Consider the following 21,938-nt stretch of genomic DNA (forward strand, 5'->3'; position numbering starts at 1 on the left):
AAATAAAATACACTTTTTGAGAAATTAAATTTAAAAAAAAATTCCCACTTTTTGTTTATTGTTAAATAAAAAATTTTAAATAGTGAAAATCAATAATTATATCATTCTATCTTGAAGTGACAAGAATTACTGACANACATTGTTGGAATCTTTTAAATTTTGACAAAGTTATGGGCATTTAAAAAAAAAATTCCCACTGTCAATTCAAATAATCGATTTTTGCCTGAAAAACAAAATCGCGTTTAATTCGGCCGAAAAATTTTTCCGAGCCAAAAGAAAAAATACGTGTCTCATTATTTGGACCAACAAACAATGTATTTGAGTTTGGTCGAAATTAAAAATCATGCTCGTACCTGACCGGTTGTATCGAAATGGAATCAAAGTACATTCCCAAACATCAGAGTGCCGACAAATTGAAAAAAGAAAGAGAGCTCCGATAAGAGAATGTACTCAAAATGAATTTTACTTTTCAAAATTCGGGAGCGGTTTAACAAATTCTTATTGAAAAACAATCCATATGAAAAATTAGCAAAAAATACAATTTTTGTAAATCTATGAGAAACGCTGCTGCCGCTGGTGGTGGCAGAGGACAAAAATAACATTGGAGGAGGACTTGGCATCAGTCGCAAAACGGCAACACTGAGTGTCTATGTGGTCGATACTAGTAAGGCTGGTGTTGGTTAAAAAACTGAGATTAGTTATTATTTTATTTTCAAGCTTTAATAGAGTGTTCCCGATGTACAAGTATATTGCAGCCAAAAAGTCCAAATTTCCAAGCAGATATATTATCAAACTTGCGCAAGTCGTAAACATAAAGAGTAATGTGATTAAGCATGTAGTCTGAGTGTTGTTTTTTGCACGCGTTGTTTTGTGCCTGGTTGCGACAAAAAAAAGAAGATTAAATGCAATCTAGACTTTATGAGCAGATCTGGACTCCAGTTTGCTGTAAACTAATTAAGAGTAGGTTCAAAATGGCAATATAAGTTGTACACAGTGTTTATGTGGTCGATAGTAGTAAGTCTGAAGTTGATTAAAAAACTGCGATTAGTTATTTATTATTTTATTTTCAAGCTTCAATGGAGTGTACCCGATGTACAGAGTAAGGAATTTAATGGTTGGAAACATTTTTCCAGGCAATGGGCAACTATACGACTTCGCAGCATTGAGACAGAGGCCATTATATTTAGTCCAGTGCAGTAAGGACGACAAATAACTTAATTTTAATAAATGGGTAACTTACATAGCAAAAGCTATAGACTAGAATAGGCCCTAAGGTAGATCCTTGATGCGTTATTATCTTTGGCTGCGACACGTCCTATCCAGTGATCGGACTTCTACCACATTGTGGTAGATCTGCCACTTTTTTGAGCGTCTACCACACAAGGTCTGAAATCTACCACATATTCGCGTTTTTGAGTACCTAGTTTTAGTTTTGCTCAATATAATTTTCTTAATTATAAGAGCAAAAATTGTCCAACACTAAACATTATATGGTAACAAGAATGATATAATACAAGATTCCGCATTCCCGGCGGCGATGAAATTTCTCAAGTAAAAGTAAACAAAGCCGAATGGGAGGATAAAATAAACTGGAAAATGGTAAATTTTCACAATAATTTTTTTTTTTCGACAGGAAACGTTAAATATTTAAAATATATGATTTATAAAAAAAAATTAATAGCGACAATTAAAAAAAACGGCGATTTTTGTGAAACTGTTAGCAAATTTCAGTGCAATTATCAAATTTCAGTGGGCATAGGCCTGCTATAACAAAGGGCTGCTTCTTGTGATACTGTTCTAAAAGCTGAACAGACTTTAAGAGCACAGAGACGATGTGTAGCCCTAATACCGCGAGTATAAGAAGGGCGCTTGAAGGCGTTACTCCAGACCGTTGTCCCGTATAGGAGTATGGATGTTACCACTCCTGCTAGTATTTGCCTTGTCAGCTGTCTTGGCCCGCCGATTTTCGCCATTAACCGAGAAACAGCGGCTGCCGTCCCCGCAGCTTTTTGGTTACGGGAGCATAGGCGATGATCTATAAGGACGCCAAGGTACTTCACATATGGTTTCGACTCTCCTACTCTAAGTACAACCTTTTCTACTTTCTTACGACTGCTTATAAGTACAGCCTCGGTCTTGCGGTCTGATAGCTTAAGCGCCTTAGCATTTAGCCACTGCTTGGCAGCTGTTATTGCGGCTTCCGCAATGTCTTTAATCTCTCTGAGTGTTCTGGCCTCCACCACGATTGATACGTCGTCCACGAAACCTACAAACGTTGCGCTTTTGTGGACTTTTAGTCGCAGGATGCCATCGTACATGACGTTCCACAGGAGGGGGCCTAGTACCGATCCCTGAGGCACGCCGACTGATACTACTTGGTCAGTCGTTTGCATTTCGCTGTCAAAGCGAAGCATTCTATCCGAAAGATAGTTTGATATGATTGCCTGCAGGTAAGTTGGCACCTCTAAAGACGCGGAGGGCGCTTAAAATTTCCTTCCAGCTCGCACTGTTAAACGCATTTTCGACGTCAAGAGTGACAACCAAGCAGTATTTCTTAGTACCACCCAACCACCGCTTGCCTGCAATGGCCTTTTCAGCGATTGCTTTAACTACATCGATTGCGTCTGGAGTTGAACACCTTTTCCTGAAGCCGAATTGGTTTTTAGATAGATGGATAGTTGTGGCCTCCTCTTCGAGTCTACGTTTGATAATATGCTCGAGTACCTTACCGGTGGAGTCCAGCATGCACAGTGGGCGATATCCAGCAGAAGAAGTAGGGTTTGAACCTTTGGTATGAGTACCAGCTTCTGGAGCTTCCGTTTGTTTGGGAAGATTCCTTTGCGTAGGAATGTAGTAAAGACGCTAGAAAATACTTCGGGATTGCAAGCAAGCGCCTTTTTTAGGGCTACGTTTGGTACTCCGTCAGGTCCTGGTGCCTTGTTAATGGCTATCTCGCCTCCCGCCCTTGTGACCTCTTCTACCGTTACTTCCGGGACGGTACTAGTAGGTTCCTCACAGTTCCCGCGAGAACATTGTATTTGCGGGAAAGAGATTGTGTACGACTTGTTTGCAAGGAGCGTGGGGCATGTTGGCTGCACTGTATGCTTAGCACAAGTTTGCTGTATGTTGTAAGCAAGCCCGAACGGGTTGCTATTCAATTCATAAACATTTCAATTCTTTAAACATTGCTTTTTGCTGTCATAAATAGCTTTCACCTTTCCTTATAGTCCATTCGGAGTTGAGTAGCATTTCCTGTGTTTCGTGAGCGCTGGCACGGTTACATTGTGATCGTAGCGCGGCTATCTCATCGTTCCACCAGTAAGCTGGCTTGCGAGTTTTGTGCCGGGTTTGGCGCACCATCGCTACATCACAAGCCTTTACAATGGCTTTCATAAGCTCCGGCGCTGCGGCTACGGCCAAGCCTGAAATGTGCGTATTGCTGAAGGCTACCTCGAAGAGTTTTTCGTCAAAACGTTTTACCTTCCATCCGAGGTGTCTCTTGGGAGGAGCTATGTCGATAGCTGGCTTCTCGATGCTTATAATGATTGCCCTGTGGTCGCTATGGGTGTAGCAGTCGCTGATATGCCAGCTGACATCCCTGCTCAGCCCACTGCTTATAAAGGCGAGGTCGATAATGGATCCCATTCCGTTCCTACAAAGTGTTTTCGGTGCCAGTATTTAGCAGAATAACATTAAGTGCTGCTAGAGCATCGAGTCATTGTCTACCCTTTGCGTTTGTTCTTCTGCATCCCCACTCTACTGCTCCTGCTACGAGCGCCGCACTCCTCGGCCTGACGTCGTCAACTAGCTCGCCGATGATGGCTGTAAAGCTAGCCAGATCAGTGCTCGGTGGTATGTAGCAGCTATAGACGTATAACTTGTTTATTCTAGTGCATATCAACCCGCTTGTGGAGGAAGTTCCCTGCAGGGAAAGCTACTAGTTGTGAACTAGAATTCTACCAGTTTGCGTTTCAGCCCAACTAGTCCACGTTCTATCCTTTTTCAATGTTAGCGACTGGTATTTTTAACATTGCGATGTCCTACGAGATGTCAATTGTCAGGCTATGCATCAGCATCTAATAGTAGAAATACTAGTAGCATCATACCAGTTGATGAGATAGTCTGCCAATTCATCCCCTATGAAAAGCATTAGTACGCCTTTTTGCTCGCGGCGCTCCATCAGACATCGGCGGCGGCCGACAGAGCAAAGCACTCGCGTGATATGCCTGAGGTACCAGGTTCAAGCCCTGGTGCAGGGAAAATTTTTTTTTATTTTATTTTTATTTTTATAATATTTCTTTTATTTATATTTTTTATTTAGGGCTTTTTGTTGTTATTCTTAGATTTAATAAAAAAAATTTGTTTATCTATTTTTGTATGGCACAAGTACTTCTTCCCATATATTTATTTCTTTTTTTTTTTGTAATGCAACTAGATTTTTAAATTTGTTTTTTATATTTAAATTGAAATAATTATTCCTACTTACATTGATCTAACTTTAAAAATCTTAACCACCTCCAAGCGGTCTCGAACCTGCGATTTCAAAACCAGAACCAGTAGTCTTCACGTGACGCCACAGCCGACATTTGTAAGAAAAGCAATTAATTGCGTTTTATTTTAGGCTTTGGCAATTCAAAGGCAGATGTCGCTGAACGCTTAAGTTCTTCGAAAATGTCGAACTGGTAGGCACATACTAGTTTATGAACTAGTATTTTTTCTAACTGGTTTGGGTTCTCACTGCAGGGTTACTACAAGGTGCTGCGGGGTGGTGTTGCAGCTGCAGGTCGCGCACTTTCCTATTGTATTATTTATCCACGCTAGGTATTTTTATAAGGTGCATTTAATAACGCGAAGTCAATATTTTGCTCGAAACCTGTTTGTGTAAGCAAAATTTGTCCAACACTAAACACTATATGGTAACAAGAATGATATAATACATGATTCCGCATTCCCGGCGGCGGTGAAATATCTCAAGTAAAAGTAAACAAAGCCAAATGGGAGCATAAAATAAACTGTAAAATAGTAAATTTTCTCAATAATAACTTAACAATAATAACTTAATAAAATAATAAAACGTGGATTCATTATGTTAAATTTTAAAATATATGATTTATAAAAGGAATTAATAGCGAAAATTGAGAAAACTGCGATTTTTCTGAAAGTATTAGCAAATTTCAGTGCATCAAAAGATTCTGAGGCGTTGTTTACATTTACGTGAGAATTGTTAAAATCGGCAAATCCCAAGTAGCTGCTTCTGTAACGTGCCACATTTGTTCGCTACATCGCGATGTGATAGAATGAAACGCTGACAGCACTCCGCAAGGTTGAAAAGAAATTTATGTTTGAAAAATATTTTGATATGGAAGGAACCGCTTTACACTGTCATGGAAAAAATTGCCAAAACTCAATGCAATCTTTAGCAACTTCAATCTAGCACTTTGTTGTATTAAAATTAATTTTTTTTTAGAGTCTAATTAAAAAGTTTGCAATTTAGGTGAAACCTTACAGAATTTCTTTAATTTTTGTGCAAATTTTGATCCACAACCTGAGATCTACCACATTTTTTTGAAATCTACCACATTTTTTTCCAGATTCTACCACACAGAATTTTGTTTAAGTCCGATCACTGCTCCTATCCTATGCTAACATACTGCGACCTACGGCATGCCGCATGCCGTAACAACACCAACACAACTAATGCAGCAGCAGTGTATAGCCACACCGTCGCCATGGCAACGCACCATCAGAAAGTAACATGTAGCTGCACGATCATGCAACATCACACCCACGGCGCAGTAGAGAAGCGACACAACAGCACGGCAGGCAGTCAGCATACTACTGCCGAATAGGACTGGGCTTTTAGCGGTTGTACCATGCAAGACTCGCATATTCGGAAAAAAAGCTGACTAGACACTGCTACTGAATATGTAGGACTAGGCATGTAGCGGTTGACCATAAAAGGCTTGCCTGCTCAGAAGTAGACAACCGTGATCTAACGGGCCGGTGGGTGAAGGTCGCGCCATATACAACGTACGCGGGAGGTCGAGTTCCCAGTCTTTCGGGTAAACGTAGCTGCCATAACCTCCATGAATCCGCGTACGGGCGACACTCGATCGTTTGTCGTTCATCCGTGGTAGAGAGACGCCGACGCAACTCGCGGCAGATCACCGGAAGAGGTATTCTGATGCAAACCATAGCAGAGCGCCGACAGAGATACGCCAACGCAAACAATAGCAGAGCGTCCACAGAGATACACCAGCGCAAGTCGCAGCAGATCGCCGGTAGAGGTACTCCAACGCCAACCGTAGCAGACGCCGGCATTCCCACGACAGTCGGTTCTACGTACCGGAATGACTCAGGTTTTACCAGACTTGGTTATTTCGGCGACCTAATCCCATTTAGATCGGCGATACCCTTCAATCATTTCGCGCCTATGAAGCAATACTTTGCAGCCAGATTTCTCCATCCGAACTCCAATTCGGTTAGCTGCAATTCCTGCAACTGATAGAGTCACCTAAGAACCTGTTCTGGGCTTAAGTCCCACAGGCAGTCGACCACAAGCTTTGTGGCCCCTGTTTCTCAAGCAAAACGGCACCACCGGCCTCCACGGCTACCTGCTGGCGCAACGCGCATGTGCGAACTAGCACCCAAGGTGCCACTTCCGTGTATGCTCTGGCCTACGCCCCACATGCGAGTGGACAACACCTACAGTTGCACAGCACTGCCGACTCAAACAACAGCCACTCACCACCAGGCAGCACTGGGTCGGGCGCAAAAGGCGCAAGGTAGACCTCACACGTCCCTCACCCCTCGTATCGCGCCCAGCCTCTCAAGGCATACGAAACTCTTACAGCTGATCTGCAACGGACTCCAGAGCATTGAGGCCTATAATTCTAGAAGCATAAAACAATGGGTTCCACAAATGGTGTTCTCTCCCCCTTACTGTTTAATTTCTACATCTCGATGTTCTCCCACCCACCTGATGGAGTTTCCGTGATCTCATACGCTGACGACTGCTCGATATTAGCGTCTGGGAGTGGAATTGACGACCGCTGCTCAAAAGTAAACGGCTATCTCTACAAATTTTCTCGCTTCTTCACTGCGAGGAGCCTGGACGAAGGAGGTCAGGCTAGAATTAGGCAGACACGTCGATGGCACACCATACCGACAGTAAACAACCCGAACATTTTAGTGGTCACCTTTGGTAGCCTGCTCTCCTTCTCAACGCGCACCACCGCAGTTGTGAACAGAGTAGAGAGCCGCAACAAGGTCCTCAGGTCGATAGCCGCCAGCACCTGGGGCAAAGACAACGAAAAATTGCTGGCAACATACAAGGCAATATGTCGGCCGGTCTTAAACTATGCAGCAGCAGTTTGGTCGCCGGAGACTAGTTGGATGCAGTGGACGAAGCTACAGACTTGTTAGAACGCCACACTCCGAACAGCGACAGGGTGCCTTCTGATGTCGGCTGAGCGCCACTTACACAGTGAGACCTAAGTGCTCCCCGTAAACGAGCACAAGAAAATTCTCTGTAAGCGGTTTATGGTGCCACAGAAGTGAACACCCCAACAGACCTTTGCTAGAGGAGGGCCTCCGCCCAGGCACGTCAGGGGACACCTATTCGTATACAAGGACGCGGTCCAGGCAAACATAGATCAACCACTGGACCTGACGACGTAGCGACGAGCGACGAGCGACGAACGCAATTCATAGGGGCTCGGTCACCGCCTACCAAGACTCGCGGCCTATGAATGCCGTGTTGGGAGCCCAATCACCACCTGTCGCAGTGACGGAGCTTCAACTGCCAAGAGAGACCCGTGTTACCCTGGCTCAGTTACGGTCTGGATACAGTAGCCGCCCAACAGCGACGTGTTCAGACTCGACCCCAATATACCCAAAGAGTGCCCGGCATGTCGAGACTCTCCGCACGACACCAACGACCTCTTCACATGCCAGCTCAATCCTACTCAGCTGACCTCCCTCTCCCTTTGGTCCGACCCTACTGAAACAGCCCGTTTCCTGGGCCTACACCAAATAGCGAAATAAAGAACGATTTGTGAGAGCCCCAAAAATATAAATTTATTGTTAAAGTGTTTGACACGGTGAGTATACACCAGCGCTGTAGAAGAAGCACCGGACAGCTAAAACGCTTGGCTTTGGTCAGATTTTTCCATTCAGGTTTGTTATAAATATTTGATTGAGTTGTCTTTAAATAGGGCATACTGATTGTTCTTAATAAAAATGCGATTTTTTATTTATTATTGCATCTTTCTAAATATTTGTATATATTTCTGATGTATTGTGGAACGATTTTGTCTCTAAACCAAATTTGACAAGGGTGACGGAAAATCGTTCCACAATATATCATACTCCTACCCTGTCGGAAACACAAACAACCAAAAAGAAGATATATATTTATCTTTCTTGATTTTGCAAAATATGTCACTGTTGCTTAGTATGGTTGAAAACGGGTTAGAAATCGGATTATAAGTTGGGTGAATTTCGTACAGATTGAGAATATATAGGGCCAGGTGTGAGGTGCAATAACAAATGCTTTGGAATAATCTAAAAAAACAAGCATTGTATTATATGATTGCTGAAGCATCTTCGAGTCAATAAGTTGTTGTTATTTGCAATAGGGGTATTCACAACCCGTTGCATACGGTGCATAGATAGCATAAATAGCACGATTGGATAATTTTGTTGTTGTTTCATGTGTTCAAACAACAACAACATTAGCCAATCATGCTGTTTATGCTTTCTATGCACCATGCTAGACAGTATGCACCGGATCGTGAATAATAAAAAACTCTGCTATGGGTTCTGCCTAAATATTTTTTTATCATGGAATTAACTATTTATATTTGCAATTTCCAGAACTTAATGACGGAGTTGGAAAGACGAGAAGTTCATTTCGCTACTATACTTGATCGAGGTGAAGCTTTACTGAACCAACAACACCCTGCTGCCAAATGCATTGAGGCACACTTAACTGTTCTGCAACAACAATGGGCATGGCTTTTGCAGCTAACTCTATGCTTAGAGGTTCATCTTAAACATGCTACTGAGTACCATCAATTCTTTTCCGAAATTAAGGACGCTGAACAATGGCTTAATAAACGTGACGAGATTCTCAATAGTAAATATTCCCAGTCTGACTTTTCATTGGATCAAGGTGAAAACTTGCTACGCGGGATGCAGGATTTGCGAGAAGAGTTAAATACATTCGGAGAAACTGTTCTAAATATCCAACAGCGTGCTTTAGCAATTGTACCTCTAAGTAAACGACGGCAACCTGTAAGCTCTCCGTACACAGTTCAGCCTATTTGTGGGTATAAGCAACAAGGACACATCCAAGTAGAGAAGGGAGAAAAATGTTCACTTTTGGATAATTCTGGCCGTGTTAAATGGCGAATACGGTCATCCACTGGTCAGGAAGGCTCTATTCCTAGTGCTTGTTTACTTATAACCCCACCTGACCAAGAAGCGGTTGATTCTGCAGAGCGACTAAAACGCTTGTTTGATCGCACAGTTAGTTTATGGCAAAAGAAACATTTGAGACTTCGTCAAAATATGATTTTTGCTACTATCCGTGTTGTAAAAAGCTGGGACTTCGATCAATTTTTGGCTATGGGCTCAGACCAGCGGTCCGCTATACGCCGCGCCTTAAATGAGGATGCTGAAAAGCTGCTCAGTGAAGGGGATTCGAACGACCCGCAGCTAAGACGTCTAAGGCGAGAAATGGACGATGTTAACCGTTTATTTGATGAATTTGAAAAACGCGCCAACGCTGAAGGTAAGCTTGTAAATGTTTATTTTGTTTACCGCTTAAACTATCTAGTTCCCAATAAAAATGGGTTGTTGAGTCCAAAAAACTCCACCAAGCATGCATATCTAAAAAACCGATCGATGAATCGGTTATATTTTAAAAATTCGTTAACCAAGAGCCAAAGACAAAACACAATCGTTATGTAGATTTTTGCGGACACCATAATATTTTTTCCCTTTTGAATATTTTTTCATAATAATTTAATGGTTACAATAGGCTGCAGCTTTTGTGACGGAAATTTAAAATTATAAAATAGCAACTAGGTTAAGTTAGGTTGAGATGGCTAGAGAGAGTGACTTCTCCTTACACTTAGGCCAGGAAAGGCCCATTACGATACCATATGCAATCTTTGTTCTCCTATGATGTTGCGGCGCTTACTCGGGATCAAACCAGTTCGTTAACGTGTTAAATTTCGATAGTGTTCTAATATTGATTTTCGATACCTCTGCGAGGCCTTATAGAGAGGGCTTTCCGAGCGTCTCAAGCCGTCTTCTGCTGACTGCTGGACACTCGCATATAAGGTGGCTGCGACAGTAGGCTGGCGCGTTCACTCCCAATTGTGAGGCTTGTGAGGCATGTGTACCTTTTAGACAGCGACCTATAAGAATTCTTGTGAGAATAGATATCTTGGTAAGTTTTAACCCTAAGAGTGCAGTCGTGCGTTTTTTATCGTAGGAAGGCCATGTATGCTTGGCCGTTCCACAGAAGGAGAGAATTCTCCAGCGTTCGTTTGCTGCTTGTATGGTTCTGTTCCTCGCATGTAGTGTAATGGTATGCCTACCTTGTTCTTCCCCGGAAGGATGGGGGTGTGGTCTTACCATTCCTCGCCAGTTCGCCAGCTTTGCACATGCCCTCAATATCTCAGTGTCCAGGGGCCCATATGAGTTGTATTCTATAATGCTGTGCTTTAGAGATCTGCTGAATTAAGTGAGAGACATTGTGTCTAGTCTACGCATGAGTCTAGAGCTTTCAGGGCTGCTTGACTGTCAGAGAAGATAAATACCTGTCTTTTCTCTTCGGGTGTTCTTGCTAGGTGCCGAGAGGCCTTCCGGATAGCCAGCACCTCCGCCTGGTATACACTGCAGTGGTCGGGAAGGCGACAATATGTTTTCAGTTCCAGCTCTGGGGAGAAGACTGCTCCCCCGACCTTTCCGTCGAGTTTGTAGCCTTCAATGTACATGTTTATAGCGTTGTGTATATGGTGAGGCCTCGTGTCTCAGACCTTTCGAGATGGTATGGTAATTATATAGTTTTTTTGTGAAGGTATTTGATGGTATGCAGTAGTCAGTACTTGCAGGTATCAGTATGGGCGCCCTTGTCCGTCCCTAGGATTATCGAATTGCCTGATGGACCATAAGTCCAGGAGCCTGCCTATCTAAGTCTTAAGGCTGCAATAATGGCTGTTTCCCGAGCTACTAAATCAAGCGGCGCAGATGTAGGACTGCGTTAAGAGCTTCGGTCGGGGAGGAACAAAGAGCTCCACTTATGCATAGCTCAGCACTCCTTTGTACCGTTTGATGTTGCTTGAGCCCTGATGTCTTATCAACGGAAGGCCACCATACTAAGGCTCCGTAAACAGAATCGGGTGAACAGTGGCAGTGTAGATCCAGTGAACCATCTTAGGTGAGAAGCCCCACGGTGCAAGACCCGGTACTTTGCATCGCCTGGTAAAAAGGACTAGCTGAGTTTTAGCTGGGTTAACCTAAGCAACTAATTTTCGTTGAAAATATAGGAAACCAATAAAAACGGTTAATTTATGATTTTACTAAATTTGGCACAGCTGCAATGCAGAATGATGAGCTTATCGCTCGATAAGTTCATTGCGAAATGTCATGTGGATAAGGATTTGACAGTCCTTCTGCTAAAATTTTTGATGTGACCTGTAGTTATATGCTTCTTCCGAACGACATGTTTTTTTTTTGTTTTTCTAAGCAGAAATATATTCGTCGGATTGTCATTATGTTCTGGGGGAGACCCTTTGCGGGTGTTCGCGCGCACCTCCAATCCCTCGGCCACGGCCGCCATAGGTTTTTTTTAACTTTCAAACTGAATAGCATTGCCAAACTTAAAACGGTCCCTAATCTTTATGATGTTATATATTTGCTTATTAATCGACGACTACCTTAATTTTCTTTTGATCAACTTAACTTTATTGTGAGTTATATATTTTATAGCCTGTTCGTTTCTCAGCATTTTCTCTGGTTGGTTTGTTTGTTCCTTTTACAACACGTCGCCCTCTCGCCCGACAAACATGCAACATTTTCTGCCTTTGTTAAGGGAAAAATTTCTGTCTGCAATGCAAACTTGTTTGGTATTTTTGTAAAGAAAATTTATCCAATAAACAGAATTGAACTGAAATTTCCCTATAAAATAAATTACACTGTGAGACAAATGGTAGGAGTCAGTGATCGGGAAGGGTTCAAACTACCGGGGAAAGTTATATCGGTAAAAAAAAAGTTATACGTGTCCCGGCGTTTCGCTGGGTCACGTCTATGAATCGAGATATATCGATTTGAAGTTAGTAACTATCATATAGGGGAAATTGTCACCTTTTGTGGTCTTTTTTTTGACATAACTCGAGAACCACTAGTCCGATTTTGCTCCAGCAAATTTAAAAAAATTAAAAATTACAATTCCTTTAATCTGTTCATATAACGTTTTTCTATATAATCAACAGTTTTGCCGGTAAAAATAAATGTATGAAGAAAAAAAATATTTTTTGCCTAAAATATTAAATTTTTTTATTTTTTAAATTCATAAAAAATCCAAAACGGAAAAAAGGCAAGTCGTATTACTTTCACGCAAAGTCACATATCCTTTAAGCAAAATGAGACATAGATCATGAAAATCGATGGACGCGTTTCGCTTTTATTCACAATTAAGTGAAGGTATCTCATTTTGACAAGAATATTGATTTTATGTTTCAATGAATTTGGATAATATTTATTATTAACACGTAAAATTAAAAATTATTACAGGTAATTATTAGGTTATTACATAGATACATAGGTTATAAAAATCGATGAACGCAAAACTTATTTTCGTTTGTTTGCGCCCTTTACTTTCTTGCGTGGTGGTTCGCCCACTTGTTCAGAGTCTGTATCGGATGAGGATCTGTCTTCATCTGGAAAAAATCAATTGCTTTTAATCAGTCAGTTAACTTCATTTTTGTGACTTACCCTCGGAGGAAACTCCCATTGTATATTCTTCTTCTTCATCTTCATTGTCGGGATCGTACGTCTTTTGCGACCACCAACAAATTTCAGCCACCAGCGAATCGAGCCTTTTGCCTTTATATCGCGTTTCCATTGGCATTGCCACTTGATGGAAGCGCTCGCCATGTTCATCCGACTCTGAGGCTAGCTGCTTGCTGAAGTATTCGAGATGGTGATGCAAGAAGTGAATTTTGAGGGACATATTCACTCCAATTTTCTGGAAGTAGTGCAACATCTTGGTCACAAGAGCGGGGTAATTGTGTGCTCGCGTACTTCCCAAAAAATATCGTATGACTTTCTTCACTGCCTTCCACGCAAAGTAATCATTACCGTCTAAAGCACCTTTAAATTCCTTTGATTTCATGAGGTTTCGTATATCCGGCCCATTCAGAACACCTTCCTTCAATTTTGCTTCGCTGATTGGTGGGAAAATATTTTTCAAACAATCAAGAATTTTCGGTTGCTTCACGGTGGCCTTGATGAAATTTTTTACGATTCCCAGTTTGATATGGAGAGGGGGCATGAGGATGTTCTCCATTGGCACTAGTGGATCATTTACGCAGTTGTGTCCTTTCTCCGTTGGATCTCGAGCAAGCCAGTCATGCGTTTCGTATTGGTTTCCTTTAAATCGGGTATCCCAAAGACACAAGAAACACATGTTTTTTGTATAGCCTCCTTGGAGACCTCTTAGCATCGCCACGACTTTCAGATCACAACTAATCCGCCACATGTGATCAGTGTAGCAAACTTTATCCAAAATTATTTTCATGGAATCGTATGTTTCGCTCATGTCTGTGCTGTAGCCAATGGGAATACTTGGTTTTTTTATTATATTTATGTAGCAAAACAACTTTCAGGCTTGATTTCGAAGAATCGATGAACATTCGCCAATCAGCTGCGATATAATTAATGGCCATCGCCTCCATCAGTCCCTTTATATCATGGCAGTAAACAAATGTGTTCCCTTCGTTGAGTGTGTAGTACCGTTGGAATAGCAATTGTCGCCTTCGATATCCGGTGACTTTGACATTAGGCTCCAAATTGTTGCCTTCTTTCAAAAGCTGGGCAAGTTTTTCTGCTTCACGTTGAGAAAGGTTTAATTCTGCAACAATCTTGTCCATTCTTGCTTGTGATATTGGAATTATTTTGTTCGATGGGCCGGCTTCTGGTGTTGGTTTATAGGTGAAATCCGATTGATCCATTGTTTCAATAGAAAAAGAAGTTTCTCTGTCAGGACTTGGAAGCGGTGGAATGGTATTTCATCCGAATGCGTTAGAGGTATTTGTGCACTTTTAACAGATATGTAAACTCTTCGTTTAAGGCCTTTACGATTTACTCCACATATTTTGTTTGCGCAAGCGTGATAGTTGTCGGAATTGTGCTCTCCTGGATCAGTCCAAATCATTGGTACACCAAAACGAAGTGAACTGCGTTTCCCTTGGATCCACCTGTTAAGACCATTGTAACACATTTTACAAATTTTGTCGGGGCCCACGAAACGCCGCGAATTATTTCGGAATCAAAATAAAGTTTAAAAGCGCGCTCCACTTGCTCAGTGAGTAATGCAGTATTTGTTGAAAAAGCTCTTTTGCTACAAACGTAACAAAATAAATTGATATTTTCTGGACAATTTGCACTCATTTCGGTTTTATACTTTTATTACTTTTTCGTCACTTAAAAAAAATCGTACTTTACGCGTTCGGAGACAATTGTTGAATGACAAAAATCGATCAATGAACACCTATAAATACTACGTAAGTTTCAATATTTTACTGAGAGGTACTTATGAATTGGCGCATCTTTTAAGGGTGGCTATATACCTGATTCGTGTGTGTTTTAAATTTTTCGAAGCGTTCTACCACTCATAAATGTGTGTGCAATTTGTGTAAAAAAATCATGCAGGTAGCCAACGGAAAAAACCCAAATAATAAAAAAAGGGCACTTTCATTTTTTCCTTTTAATTGTCCACGCACATTTATGACCGTTTTTTAGTTTGTTACCGCTACCATAAAAATCAAATAACCTTTTGTTTATTACTTTTTTTTTAATTCTGACAATCATAAAAAAAAGTCATCAATGTTTTTTCCAAAGAATTTTGAGCATATCTCGAGCAAATTTTTGAAATTCATACCTTTACTTAATTTTGAATAAAAGCGAAACGCATACATTGATTTTCATGATGTATGTCTCATTTTGTTCATGACTTTACGTGACACTTTTTTCCGTTTTGGATTTTTTATGAATTTAAAAAAAAATTTTAATTTTTAGGGAAAAATAAACGTTATATTAACAGATTAAAGGAATTGTAATTTTTAATTTTTTAAATTTGTTTGAGCAAAATCAGACCAGTGGTTCTCGATTTATGTCAAAAAAAAGACCACCAAAGGTGACAATTTCCCCTATATGATAGTTACTAACTTCAAATCGATATATCTCGATTCCTAGACGTGACCCAGCGAAACGCCGGGCCACGTATAACTTGTTTTTGACCGATATAACATTTCCCGTTGGTTTCATCCCATCCCGATTTTGACTGTCGCATAGTGTTATATGCCCCCAGGAAGCCACTAAAGGTAACCAATTAAATATTACGAATTTTATTCAGAGCATAGCCATGCGAAAAAACTCAAAAACATATATCGTGTATATAAATTTAAAAATCACCGCAATTTAAAATTTTTAGAGTTTTGATAATTTTGAATTTCCTGAAGTTTCCCATTTTAAATAACTTGAGTGGAATTCCAAAATTTTCTAAACTTTCAAAACTTTGTGAATTTGAGAAATTTTAGTAAATCACAATAATTCAATATAATGATGAATACTACATTTCTACATTTTTTTATTTTTCAAAAGTTTTGAGAATTGTAAGAATTTTAACCATTTTTTTCTAAGTAAAAGTGCCGAACATACAAAACTGATCAAACGAAAGTAAAAGTTTTCGAATGTTGAAAACATTTTCATATTTCGTCGTTTCGAATTTTCGTAATTCTTGGATTCAAAAAATTTTTGGACGTTTTCAAAATTTTCAAAAAATTTTAAATTCTCAAACTTTGTTATATCAATACAAAATTTTGGAAAAGTTCAGACAAGTGAAAAAAATTTTGGAATTTTTCAAAAATGTTAATATCTTTTAGAATTCTAAGAATTTCCTATTTTTTACACACAAGTACCATGAACATAAGAATTTTTCGACAATTTGTGATGTTTCACATTTTTACATTTTAGGATGGATTTTAGGATAAATAAAATTATCAAAATTTTGGAAATTATAAAAATTTCTAAAATGTCAATCTTGTACATTTCAAAATATTCTCATTTTTCCAAAATTTCTAGAATCTCCCGGATTTCGATAGCTTTTGAAATTTTGGAAATTACCCTAAAAATAAGAAATCTCAAGAAATGTATTATAAAATTCATTTTGGAATTTTCGTTTTCTGATCCTGTGAAAATATTCAAACTTGCTGTGACTTTGAACTGTGTAAAATAATACAAATTCGAAAATATTACCAAAAAAGTAAAAATTGAAAATTAAGTATATAATTTCAAAATTTTTAAAATTCAGTGAATTCGAAAAACTGATAGGCCTACTTAAATAACATAATACGAGCTTAGCACACAGCTAAAATTTCAAACTCAAGTGAAATTTTACACACTTTTTCAATGAATTAAAATTTTCAAAAACATCCATTCTTTAGGTTTGTTTCCCAAGCTTCTCGAAGTCACGTCGAGTTACATATACGCGCTCCGCAAGTAAGTTTTTGAGTTTCTTTGATATACACTCAAAGTTTGAACTTTGCTCGAGTTTTTCTACAAGTAGCTTGTGGGACAAACCTATTATATATTCTTGTAATGATATTTCCCTACCTGGGTCCGCCACTGGTTCGCTATGATTCAAAATGGAAGCATAAACCAAAAAAAATATATTTAAATGTGAATGAGTGCGGACGTGTTTTTATGTTCGCTCCGTAGTCATTAAATATTGTGCTAATTTAATAAAACAAAAAAAAAAAAAAAAAAAAAAAAAAAAAAAAAACAAAAAAAAACCAAATGTAAACAGAAAGCGATGAGTCAAGCTGAAATCCGAGCTCAGAAGCAACGCGAGCAAAATGAGCGCCGGCTGTCAGTTCAACGCAACAACGCATATTTCTCTATTCGGTCCCAGAGTGACAGCGAAAGCGCNTATATACGATTGAAGAATAAATATAATAATTTTAGTATCCCAAAAAACGTATTTCAATGAGTCCGATACTGAGTAGTATCNATCAGCGGACTTTTCCTCCAAACTTACTATTGACGACTCCGATGTCTTGGAGTGAAGAGTGCGCTTCACCTGTGCCGTATCACATTTCACGCCCAACGCTTACATCAAATTCGGTAAGCGATAACATATCCCCAAATATTATGGCAACAACAACTAGTACAGTGACATGTTCTACTACCTCTATCGTGCAAACAACAACAACAAACACACCGGTACCTGCCGACTGCACAGCGGTGCCAACAAGCCGGCCTATTCTTGCTGCACAAGCACAACTTAACTTGATTGCAAGCACTGGCAACAAAGGTTAAGCGCAAGAAAAGTTGAAAAACGAAACAACTAAAAATGCGGCCATACAGACTGGAATGGACCGCTATGTTACAATAAAAAGAAAACTTAGTCCGCAAAATTCAACGGGCAGTAAGACAAAAATAANATACAGAATCAGTTGCAGATCTCTCATCAGACCGCTCACCTGTACTTTTCACCTTGTGGCATCAGCCGCAAGAAAAAGAGTTACCCTATATGCTCACGACAAGGGCTACAAATTGGTTAAAGTATAAAAAATATATCAGTGCGCATATAGACCTCGATCCAAATTTAGATGCGCCGACCGATATTGAAAACTCCATAGCCGCTCTTGAATCTACACTTAGAGCAGCCGCTAGCATTTCCACACCCCAGAAAGGTTATGTGCAAAATAAAAAATATAATTTAACCAATAGGAAAATTGAAATGCTTGTCTTGGAAAAACGACGCCTACGACGGATATGGCAGACTCATAGAACGAGCATCAAAACAACTGCTCAAGGCGGTCACTAGGGTTCGAACGATACTATCGATATTGAGTAAGCATCGATACTGAGGGTATAAATATGAGTACTTTAATACTCGATACCTTATTTGGCGATTTTACTCAATATTTTGCAAAGTACTCGTAGTATCGAATACTTTTTAAAAAACACACTTTTTAAATTCTTTCTTCCATTGGCAACCCAATTTTCTTTGCTCATATGAATTACTATCATTCACTTTTGTCCATCACTTAAAATTATCTGAAATTTCGTGTAGTCTGTTGCATAACATAAACCAAATAAGTTAAACTTGAATGGCCTTATTCATAAAGAATACAGTAGGTTTAAAGAGCTTACGCAGTTTTGTAACCTATCAACTTTACGTGTAGCCTACTGCCGTTGCCTTTTAATTCAAACTTGCACATTATTGAATAGGTTACAAAAATGCATACCCATAAAGTTTATAAAAATTCTTAATAATATTTGGAATTCGTGAAAGTATATAATATATATATATATATATATATATATATATATATATATNCTTATACACCGCGGATATTCCTACAAACGACCGCCTGATAATGTCCACTTTTGCCGATGACACTGCCATAATCAGTCGCTCCAAGTGTCCTCTACAAGCAACTGTGCTCCTAGGCAATCATATGGAAGCTGTTGCCAATTGGCTCGCAAACTGGCGAATAAAGGTTAACGAGCAAAAATGTAAGCAAGTTACATTTACACTGAATAAGAGTAACTGTCCGCCCTTGACTTTAAACAACGTACAAATACCACAAAGCAATCATGTCACTTACCTAGGGGTTCACCTGGACAGGCGACTTACTTGGCGAAACCACATAGCGCCTAAAAGGACTTATCTCAAGCTGAAGGCTAATTCTCTCCACTGGCTTATTAACTCTCGCTCACCCCTGAGTCTGGAGTATAAAGTGCTTATTTGCAATACAGTTTTGAAACCGATATGGACCTATGGATGTGAGTTATGGGGAAACGCGAGCAGCAGCAACATCGAAATCCTTCGTCGTGCGCAATCTAAAATCCTTCGAACAATCACCGGAGCACCTTGGTATATGCGAAATGAGAACATTCACCGCGACTTGAGAATACCAGAAGTACAAACCGAAATAGAACAACGGAAGACGAAATATGTATCGAAGCTTTTAGCGCACCCAAATCATTTAGCAAGATCTTTATTGCGTGTCAACAGGACCTCAAGACTACGTAGGAATGACTTACCAGCCCAGTCGTAATCTTTTCTTAGGGCCAGTTAGGGGATGTAAATTAAGTGAATAGATTAAGATTCGAAAACTTATTGTTAGGCTCTTAGGCAGGGCAGATTCAATAAATAAAAACAAAAATTATAAAAAAAAAACCAACATTCAATACGCTTAAGGTACTGGCCCAATGGAGGCTTGCTTTGCTTGCTTCGCTTTGAGAACTGTCAAAAGTTATTTGGAATATACTAAAACGTATGAAGGCTGACCAAATAGCAGCTTTGCTTCACTTGCTTTAAGCGCCTCAAAGTTTCAAATAGGCAAATGTTTTATAATGAATTCAAAAAAATAAGTAATTCAAAGTTTAATAAAAATTATTCTATGTTTCCATATTTATATTTAATATATCGCTGGCTGAAAAGTGGCTAAGTCCATTATTACAAATTTGACGGGAACTTTGAATACAACATTTTGCGTGTTTGAAGCAAAGCAAAACTCTTTACGAATATCAGAAGGATTCGATCCTTATTAAAACATTTCGTATTACTTTGGCCTTAACGGAATTTCGGGACTTAGAAAATTTGCCTTTCATTGAACATAATCGAGAAAAAATAAAACAAGTACCTTAATTTGTCTTGCTTCCTTTATGAAAATATGAGGTTTCAAGAATTATCGACTAAGCAAATTTTCACACAAAGCTAGCGATATTTATGATGTTAAACTAGTGATCAGTCGTCTCTGGAAAAACCGTTTTTTTTTTGTTTTTAATAAATGTACATATATTTATATATGTATAATTGTTATCATTCCTTTGAAATCCAAAAATTAAATCGCATTAATTTAAAAATAAATCCGAAGAGATTGTTTTGCATTTCTTTTTTTTTAATTTTCTGAAATTTTGTGGGAGAATTATTCTTAGTGTAAGGGAACATACCTTGATTTTTTAACTACACAGCTGGTTGCTTTGACAGAGTTCCAAGTCGCCATTTGGCCAAACGAGTATTTGAAGTAAATCGAAGCAAATTAAAGTAAGTAAGGCATGCAAAGCAAGCCAGCATTGGGCCAGCGCCTTTAGGAATTCAAAAGGGTATTGACTCGAATTTGTTTTCAAATCGTTTTTTATTTCTCACAAAAAAGGCTGCTTTTCTTTATCGAGCCCGTTTTAAATTTGAATTAATATTATAACATATCAGAATTCCTGCTCGCTTCCATTTCGGTCCACCGCGCAAATTAATTATCAAAGAAATATTGAATAAAAATACCAAATTTTCTTTACTTTTGAATACGGTTTGAGCAAGCGCGCTATAAAGACTGAGGTATAAATGCTTGAAAGAAATATGTATGTGTGAAGTCAAATCAGTTTGTTGTTAGTGCGGTTCTTGCCTAGGTATAAACAAGGTATTACAAATTTTGAATTTATTTACAAGCAAGTGTTTTTCCGGCTTTTGCAAATTAAATCAGTTTTCTGCAAGAAGGTTTGTTTAAAAAAAGAAATACGTGTACATATATGATATATGGGGTATGGAAATATCCCTTTTCCCTAGCAGTAAACCATTTATTGATGATGCTATTTTTTAAATAAGGCAGATCGGAATGCGCGCTCTCTGGGAAGACAATACCTGTAATTATTGTACCATGGGAAAATGCAATCAAAGTTTTATCATTTCATACAGTTCGTATACAAAAGGACAGATTGAAAGACGCTGTGAATCTTTGTCATACTTGGGAAGTTTGGTTATTTGTTAGACTGAAGATATTTTACTTATGAAGCTTATTAATTGCATAATGAAATCTCCGAAAACGTAAATTTTGAGTTACATACATCTCTATATTATTAAACGTGCGATATATAGCCTTGGCCACAAGATTTATGCACCCCAATGTTAATGAACTTTCCGTGTTTTCAAAGTTAAATATGGCTTTTTTTATCAGTAAATTATTATTAAAAAATTAATATATTAAGAAAACATTAATATTTGATTGATAGATCGTAGATTAACCGTTAGGTTTTTCTTGTATTTGTTACATTTAATTGTTTATAAAAAATAAAGTTACGGAGCAACATTTTCTTTATTGAAAATGCTTGTTTTTGCGAGCGCCAACTGAAAAATGAAGATGGAGCGCTGAAATTTCGCCGACATTACTTTTTTGTAACCGAAAACGAAATTTTGATATGGGGCCGAAAGAAAAAAAAAACATTTGTTTTATTTGTCACAGTCTAATGCAGATAGATGGATAGATAGTATGATGAGGTTTGCACTGCGACCTAATGGTCTATTGTGTCCTCCGCTATTCACAACACTTCCTCCAAGCCCAGATCCCTCAGGAAGTTCCATAGCTTATTCGGGGTTAGGGAGTGAATGTGCTCCAGCTGTGGCCATATTGAGCCTAAACTCCTCTCACGTCTTCTGCTGGCTGCATCACACTCGATGAGGATCTTGAGTGGTGTTTCACTAGAAACGTCGCAGAAACGGCAAAGGTCATTTGATCGTATCCCCAGCTTATACAGCGAAAACGAAAAAAGTGACATTCAGGAAATTTCGGAGGGACAGTATTATAATAGAAAGCCACGCTTATGTTGATAAAATTTTCCAGGCGAAAATAGAAAAT

The 21,938-nt window shown here is 39.1% G+C and overlaps 2 protein-coding genes across 15 annotated transcripts in view; one reads left to right on the plus strand and one right to left on the minus strand.

Annotated features, from left to right (window-relative positions):
* The window catches only part of shot (dystonin-like protein short stop), an 852,754-nt gene that overhangs the window by 307,002 nt on the left and 523,814 nt on the right, over positions 1 to 21,938 (plus strand). For all 14 annotated transcript variants that reach the window (XM_017608278.1, XM_017607978.1, XM_017608395.1 and 11 more), the window contains one exon: positions 8,878 to 9,796. In XM_017608278.1, the coding sequence (XP_017463767.1) occupies positions 8,878 to 9,796 (919 nt within the window). The remainder of the gene's footprint in view (positions 1 to 8,877; positions 9,797 to 21,938) is intronic.
* Positions 12,808 to 13,343, minus strand: LOC108357944 (uncharacterized). Its single transcript, XM_017609035.1, has 2 exons — positions 13,009 to 13,343; positions 12,808 to 12,953 (listed from the first exon to the last, which is right to left on the minus strand). Exons 1-2 carry the CDS (start codon positions 13,277 to 13,279, stop codon positions 12,865 to 12,867), a joined length of 360 nt encoding a protein of 119 aa, XP_017464524.1. The 5' UTR covers positions 13,280 to 13,343; the 3' UTR covers positions 12,808 to 12,864.

The sequence above is a fragment of the Rhagoletis zephyria genome, unplaced genomic scaffold (assembly GCF_001687245.7).
Source record: "Rhagoletis zephyria isolate East Lansing unplaced genomic scaffold, Rhagoletis_zephyria_1.1 Rzeph_scaffold_00007, whole genome shotgun sequence".
Lineage (NCBI taxonomy): Eukaryota > Metazoa > Arthropoda > Insecta > Diptera > Tephritidae > Rhagoletis > Rhagoletis zephyria.